Here is a 7,500-nt window from a genome sequence, read left to right on the forward strand (position 1 = left end):
TGTAAAGATGAATGGTCTTAAATCCCTTACTTTGTATTCTCAATCTTTATGGGGTGTCAGAGAAGAATATTACATGCTGTTTTATTGACAAAGGGAGGTTTAAGAGGGTATTACAAGTAGGGGTGCCAATAATTGTGAGTGACGTGTTTTTATTAAAAACATTTATTTCTTTATGAGATTTTCCTTTTTCTCAGAATAAATTTGCTTCCCTTGCAGGGTGTATTTTTCCTCATTGTTTTCATTGTGGGAGTACAATAAATCACCTAAAGATTATTTTTTAGACCTATTTTTAGTCAACTTTTACCAAGGGTGCCAATAATTCTGGAGGGTACTGTATTACGTTTCCAAATGTCACTATATTACATTTCCAGATTTCACCAACCAACACATGACACACTAGCTGAGATTTGTGAGTTGGCGACAGTCGCGGGCGTCTCGAAGATGTAAAGGGAGCATATGGGTAGCATCAGTAATCCACATCTGAGACACGACACGACAGGCATTTTACAGCTTTGGGCCCGGCATAGATAAAGGAGCAGACTTGGTGTTATACGAGAGTGTCGTGTACAGCACATGAGCAGAGCTGTCGGACCCTCCAAAGACACGGCCGGGTTACGGGAGGATTTAGGAGGCGGCATGACGAGGCTGGTGGAGATGCCACAGGGTGTGTACTGTAAGTGTCCCAGTATGGGGTGGTGAGGTTACTATAGGCTTTAGCTGCTGGAGGTTGTGGCTAGTGTAGATTCTAGGTGTTAACACACCTGAGATTTACTTGGTTTTCAGAGATTAGGGGGGTTTGGGGAGATGGCAGTGTGTGTCAGGTGAACTTGTGTCCGTCTCTCTCACATAGGACAGGTAGGCGTAGGCGGCCTGTGATGACTATCAGGTGCTCAGGTTTTCTCACCTGGAAATGGTAGTGGACTACTGGGGAACAGGTAGGTGCTGAGTGTGTTCTCACCTGTAAATAGTGGGTGGACTACCTGGGGACAGGTAGGTAAGTAGGTAGCTAGGTGCTGTGTGTGTTGTGTGCTCACCAGTAAATAGGGGGTTAACTACCCGGGGACAGGTAAGTAGGTAAGTAGGCAGGTAGGTGCTGCGTGTGATCATGTGCTCACCTGGATCTGCAGGGGCAGGTTGTCGGAGACGGTGCGCAGCAGCGTCTCGGTGGGCTTCTCCCGACACATGAGCACCAGCTCCAGGTCCATGTCGTCCTTGATGAGGAGGCCCTTGGCCACCAGGCCGATCCGGATCACCCCACACAGGACACCACCGCCAGGCTCCCTGGGGACACAACACAGGGGGGGGGGGGGGCACGGTGTCAATCTAACAGTGCGGAAGAGGTACATGATACTCGAAAGAGGTATATTATGATATGGATTTTTAGTCCATCTGAATCACAGTGACGTGGTGCAGTTCACGACATTCAACATGATACAACCACAGCACTGAGAAGGAAGCTCAGTCTGGAGATGAATGCACACACACACGCACAGAGGTGCATTATAGTGTAAAACACTGAACTTGAATGAATGCATTGGGACTACTGAGAAAACTAAGTGTGATTGTTTCTCAATGTTTCTTCCTGTTAGGGAGTTTTTCTTTGCCACGGTCACCCTGACATAGCAAAAAGACAAAGGACAAATCTCTAGTCTGAGTCAAGTCTCAAGTCAATTTGCGTGCAACATCAGTGTACAAAATGGTTTGCCATAACGGAGAAGACAAACTGATATGCACCAAGGCTGCTTAAAAGTGAAGAGCAGGCAGGTTTAGGTGTTCACACTGAAATGGTAAAACCTCATCCAATTAGTTGAAAGTAACAAAACAAAGCAAAACAAATCTTTAAACCGCAACATTGCACTCTGCAGTCCACTAAAACAAGGAATAAGACAGCACTCCAAACTAAACATTTTCATTTAATAATCACAGTACTGCTGTGCTGTCCATTTGATATTTTGTGCTGCTGCTGCTGATTCACTTTGAACAGAATGAATAAAGAGCTATTTCAAAAGGGCATCTGAGCTGCTCCTCAGAGCCTGGGTCCCTGGATAGAGATTAGACCTAATCCCAAATCAAATTTGATTTTACTGGAAGGTCTTAATCTAAACTATAACTTAATCTAATGCGGACAAAATTCACTACAGATCCTCAGTAATCGAGGACTTGAAACACTGGGGACCAGTATAAGACAGTAAAGCAATCCAGATTTTTTATTTGGGCTTATTGAGAGGGCATAATCTAACATGCAATTCTATCCAAGCCTACAAAAACACCACAAATCGCCACGCCACCAGATACTTTTGTTTAATAATTAAACAACACGGCACAGGAATGCAGTGGAGAAACATTACAAAAGTCTGCCTCTGTAGCACACAGTATTATGTGGGCACCCTCGATCATTGGACTCTTGGACCAGTGCCCATTAAATGCCCATTAAATGCCCATTTGGCCACCCAGGCCAGGCTTCATGCCATGCAAGACAGTCGTTTTTCAGTAGTTGTGGTTTTCAAGTGTGTGTGTGTGTGTGTGTGTGTGTGTGTGTGTGTGTGTGTGTGTGTGTGTGCGCGTGTGTGTGTGTGTGTGCGTGTGCGTGTGTCTGCCAAGTGGTCTCCAGACTGAGCTTGGCTCCCAGTGCTGTGGTCATGTCATGCGGAGCGTCATGAACTGCACCACATCAGTGGGATTCAGAGCGTCTTCAGAAACCTTAAAAATGCGTCCCGCTATTTCTGTTGAGCGCGCGGCACCCCAACGCTTAGCTATTTAGCAACATCTTCACATCATCCATTACACTGTATATAAATAAGCCTTTTAAAACGACGTAGAGATCGCTGTGACATCCAGTGCTTCGAGCTGTGTTCCTACTGATCTCTTGAGTATGCGCGTAGCCCTCTGTATTGTTAGCCTTTCGCTTTCGAGCCCTGGCTGTTGCTTTTTACGTCCCCCCCACTGCCTGCAATTTATCTTACACTTGTACCCTGTCAAGAACCCGAGATTACACTTGGCAGCGGTACACCGAGAGAAGTCTTTTTCAATGGCCTCGCGTCTACGGTTCTCTCCCGCTTCAATTTACATTTATTCATTACCAGACACTTTTATCCACGACCACTTACACTACAACGTACCTTTTAGCCGTAAGCAGGCTTCCTGAGGCCCTTATTTAAACTATGGCAAAGGCTATGAACGAGGGGGGAGGGGGCTTTTATGCATGACACTATAGCCATTGTGGGGCATGTGGGGTAGTATTGAGCCGAGTCATCAGTGTGTGTGACTTGCATTAGTGTCTGTGTCTTAGCACTGGAGCTAAATTAGCACATTGATTTTTGCCTTGTTGTAAAATTAGCTTCAGTTAGATTTGAGACTGTGCAGTTGGCCCATTATTCAAATCAGGGCCCTGGGTATTACACCCATGACAGTAATTAGTGCTCTCCTCTAGCAGTTAGGGGACACCTACTGTAAGGTGCATTCAAATTCGCAAACAGTGGCGAACGCTTGCAAACAGTCTAAGAACGTTGTTCTCCGTGAACATACAGCGGAACTGGATGTGACTTTGATGAAGGTAACAATGCCGTTTAATTACCGTTAGAATGGAAGGTTAGCACCAAATCATTGAAATTGAACTGTTCAAAGAAAACACGTTCACAACGAACGTTCGACACTGTTTGCCAAATATGAATGCACCTCCGTATCTGCCTGAACAAACAAACAACAAAAACAAAAACAATCAAACATACATGGAGGGAGGGGCTGACTTGGTGCTGTCTTCTGCTGATTCGTCTGTGCTGGCGTCTGTGTCATCGTCTGGGCTGCTGGCAGCCTGTGATTGGTTGGCCTGCTGGTCCATCCATTCGGAGACGTGCTTGAGGGCGCACTCCACGGTGGACACAAGGGTCTGCACGGCCTCCAGCTCCTCCGAGGAGGGGTAGATGGTGGAGTGCTTGGCCATGACGTGGCGGTCATCGTTCCCGAATGACCGGATAGACCTCTGTTATACACACACACACACACATACACACACACACATAAAGAGAATGAGAAAAGACAGTTCAGTCTAACAGCACTTTCAACGGAGCATTCTACATAAACTGGGCAAGCCCTGATCCCCAAAAGCACACAAAAGCCAATCTGGTCCTCATACTAATGTTGACACACACACACACACACACACACAAATATATGGAGAAGAGTGTGTGTAGATGCTCTGCTGACTGGTGCGCTGTGTCAGGGCCAACAGGGTCACGGTGGGGAGAGGGGCCGTGTGGGAGCATTAGAGTTTAATCAATCACGTTCACCTCCACCAGACGTGATGGCAAAACAAATGCCTGCCCGGGCACAGAACACTCCCTCACACACACACACACACACACACACACCACCTGCTACAGCAAATGCAAGGCTACAGCTTTCTGCCCTACTAGAAGAATTCTAATTCCATTATCAACCCCTCCCCTTTCTCCCACCAAATTCAATAATGTGTGTGAGTGCCCATACACACACACACACACACATACACACACACACACACACACACACACACACACACAGACACACACACAGACACACACACAGACACACACACTCCCGCCTCCAAAGCCTGTAATTTTCCTCTGACACCAATCTGACCTATTACTGTGGAGATCAAAAGGATGCATGCGGCATTAACCTATCCATCTCCTTCTCTGATACGGCTGGCTGTGTGTGTGTGTGTGTGTGTGTATATGTGTGTGTGTGTGTGTGTGCGTGTGTGTGTGGATGAAGATGGAAAGAGAAAGGAGGGAGGAAGAGCGAGACAGTCAGACAATAAACAGGGGCCGTGATATCAGTTTTATGGGGGGGGATCCATTTCCACTTGGTGACAACCTCCAATCCCCTCTTGACACACACTCCCACCCTCCCCTCAATCAAGTCTCCAGCTGCCGCTTTACTCCCCCCACCACTTACCTTACCTAACACACACACACTCCCACTGCCCCCGCTCACAATCCCCCACACGTACCCAACACACACACACACACACACACACACACACACACTGCCCCCGCTCACAATCCCCCACACGTACCCACCACACACACACACACACACACACACTCTCTCACACACATACACCAACCCTGCTGACAACCCTCCCCCAACCCCACAATTTCCCCACACACACACACACACTCTCTCACACACTTCCACCACCCCTGCTCACAACCTCCCTCCTCCTCCATCCCTCGCTCCATCTTCTTTCCCTGTTCTTCTCCTCTGTGCTCATCCCATCTCCACACCTTTCCCATCCCTCCTGCTGCGTCTCTCTCCGTCACCACCTCATCTGCTTTATGATATCCACATGAAACTCGTCTCGTTCTCGTCTCTTTTAGGGACTCTGTTTTTTTTCCATAATACCCATGTTCTCCTTTCTTTCCCCCCCACCGACCCGCTCCGTTTTTCACAGCCCGTCAGGAACAGTGAGTGTGTAAATAGCAGGTAGGCAGAGAGGGTAGAAGGGGGTGGAGGATGGGATGACTGGGTGGGTGGAGGATGGAATGGGGGGGGGGGGGGGGGGGTGGGGGTGGTTTGGGGGTAGGTGGCTAATGCCCCAGTTTTCTAAGCTTTTTCAGGCAAACAGAGGCGATCAGTTGTGAAAGCAGATACGGCCAGCGATTCCAAACTCCAAACCATTTCATTCTGCACCGATTCCACAGCATACCTCGGACTGATAACCCCACTCTTTCACACCCCAACAGGCATCTCGCACGCGCGCACACACACACACACACACACGCACAATCTCTATCACCGCCATCACACTCCATCACGATGTGGCATCGACATCCAGACCAGATAGGCATAGACACAGACACAAAGCCACACACTATTTCCTCCCCATCACGTACCCCCCTGCCCTATATCATGTAGCCTGTAAAACTAGCCCTGTCTCTCTCGCCCACCCCCCCCACCCCCACTCCCCATCCCTCCCCCTGCTTCCCGTACCGCAGTCCCAGAGGTGGTGCCGTGACCTTTCAGGTGCGGCTTTCATCAATCTCCCAGTTGGCCACGGCGACGTTAAGTATCCGCGCCCGGCCTGCCGTCCAGCAGGAAGGGACTGGAATCTATTCATTTCCATCTTAATCCCGGCCCGTGACATTTGCAGACAGCTTGGGTGGCAGCGAGGCCAGGAAACAAGCCCAGGGTCTTTTTTTTTTTTTCTTATTCTCTTTTTTCCCTTTTTTTCTCTTCCTTTCAACAAGAGCAATTTCTCCAGCTCACCTGAGCTGGGTACACAGCCGCTGTTTGTGTGTGTACATATCTCTCTCTGTGTGTGTGTGTGTGTGTGTGTGTGTGTGTGTGTGTGTGTGTGTGTGTGTGTGTGTGTGTGTGTGTGTGTGTTCTGAGAGGGAGGACTAGCTGACGAGGCAGCACTGGCATTACTTTTATGGATTTATGGATTAGAGTGAAGATGGCAGATACACAGTGTTTTTTCCCCCCACTGACTGTTATTACTGCTTTCCCTTCCTCAACCGTATGGCAAACACAAATCATTGGTTTGGGTTTTTTTTTTATCTCCATCAAATGACATGTAAAGTGAATGGATGAAAGCACGTACACACACACACACACACACACACGCACACACGCAAACACACACACACGCACGCACGCATGCACGCACGCACGCACGCACACACTAATCTGTGAATTGTATTGTATTACATCATGTAACAGTCCTAATCCGCTACCTGACTACTGCCCATCCCTCCCACCGCCCCGTTTCATACCAGCAGCACTGCCACGGAGAGGAGGAGGAAAAAGGAGGAACGGGAAGAGGAGGAGGAGGAAAGAGGAAGGAGACCGTGGTAATAGTGTGTGTGAGTGTGTGTGTGTGTGTGTGTGTGTGTGTGTGTGTGTGTCGGAGAGCCGCTAACTGGCTTCCCAGCCCATATTTAAAAGGCAGAGCGTAAAGTTTATGGGCCGTTCCTAATGGGAGCCGGCGGAGCGCCGTAAAACACACGGAGAGATGCGTAAAGGAGTGTAGAACAGCAGAGGAGGAGGCTTGGTGTGTGTGTGTGTGTGTGTGTGTGTGTGTGTGTGTGTGTGTGTGTGCGGAGCGCCGTAAAACACACGGAGAGATGCGTAAAGGAGTGTAGAACAGCAGAGGAGGAGGCCCAGGGAACAGCACACGCTGAATACTAATGATGGGGCCTAATAACAGCACAGAGAGGGGGATGGATACATGCTTGGAGAGAGAGAGAGAGAGAGAGAGAGAGAGAGAGAGGGTGTGTGTGAGAGAGAGAGAGAGAGAGAGAGAGAGAGAGAGAGGGTGTGTGAGAGAGAGAGAGAGAGAGAGAGAGGAAAGGCTACTCCACTCAATCTCTCTATTGGAAAGAAAGGGCAACAGAGATGGAGAGGGTGCAGGTGAGAGAGAGAGATAGAGAGAGCGAGAGAGAGAGAAAAGGGCACATGATCTAAAGACAGAGACACAGCGAGGGGGGGATTATGGGAGGCGAGGAGTTGGTGGGG

The 7,500-nt window shown here is 48.8% G+C and overlaps 1 protein-coding gene across 6 annotated transcripts in view; it reads right to left on the reverse strand.

The window, feature by feature from the left end:
- The window catches only part of strbp (spermatid perinuclear RNA binding protein), a 117,534-nt gene that overhangs the window by 37,281 nt on the left and 72,753 nt on the right, over nucleotides 1-7,500 (reverse strand). For all 6 annotated transcript variants that reach the window (XM_062554207.1, XM_062554202.1, XM_062554203.1 and 3 more), the window contains exons 4-5: nucleotides 3,729-3,979; nucleotides 1,116-1,281 (exon numbers count right to left, since the gene is read on the reverse strand). In XM_062554207.1, coding sequence (XP_062410191.1) covers nucleotides 1,116-1,281; nucleotides 3,729-3,979 — 417 coding nt within the window. The remainder of the gene's footprint in view (nucleotides 1-1,115; nucleotides 1,282-3,728; nucleotides 3,980-7,500) is intronic.

The sequence above is a fragment of the Sardina pilchardus genome, chromosome 14 (genome assembly GCF_963854185.1).
Source record: "Sardina pilchardus chromosome 14, fSarPil1.1, whole genome shotgun sequence".
Taxonomy (NCBI): domain Eukaryota; kingdom Metazoa; phylum Chordata; class Actinopteri; order Clupeiformes; family Clupeidae; genus Sardina; species Sardina pilchardus.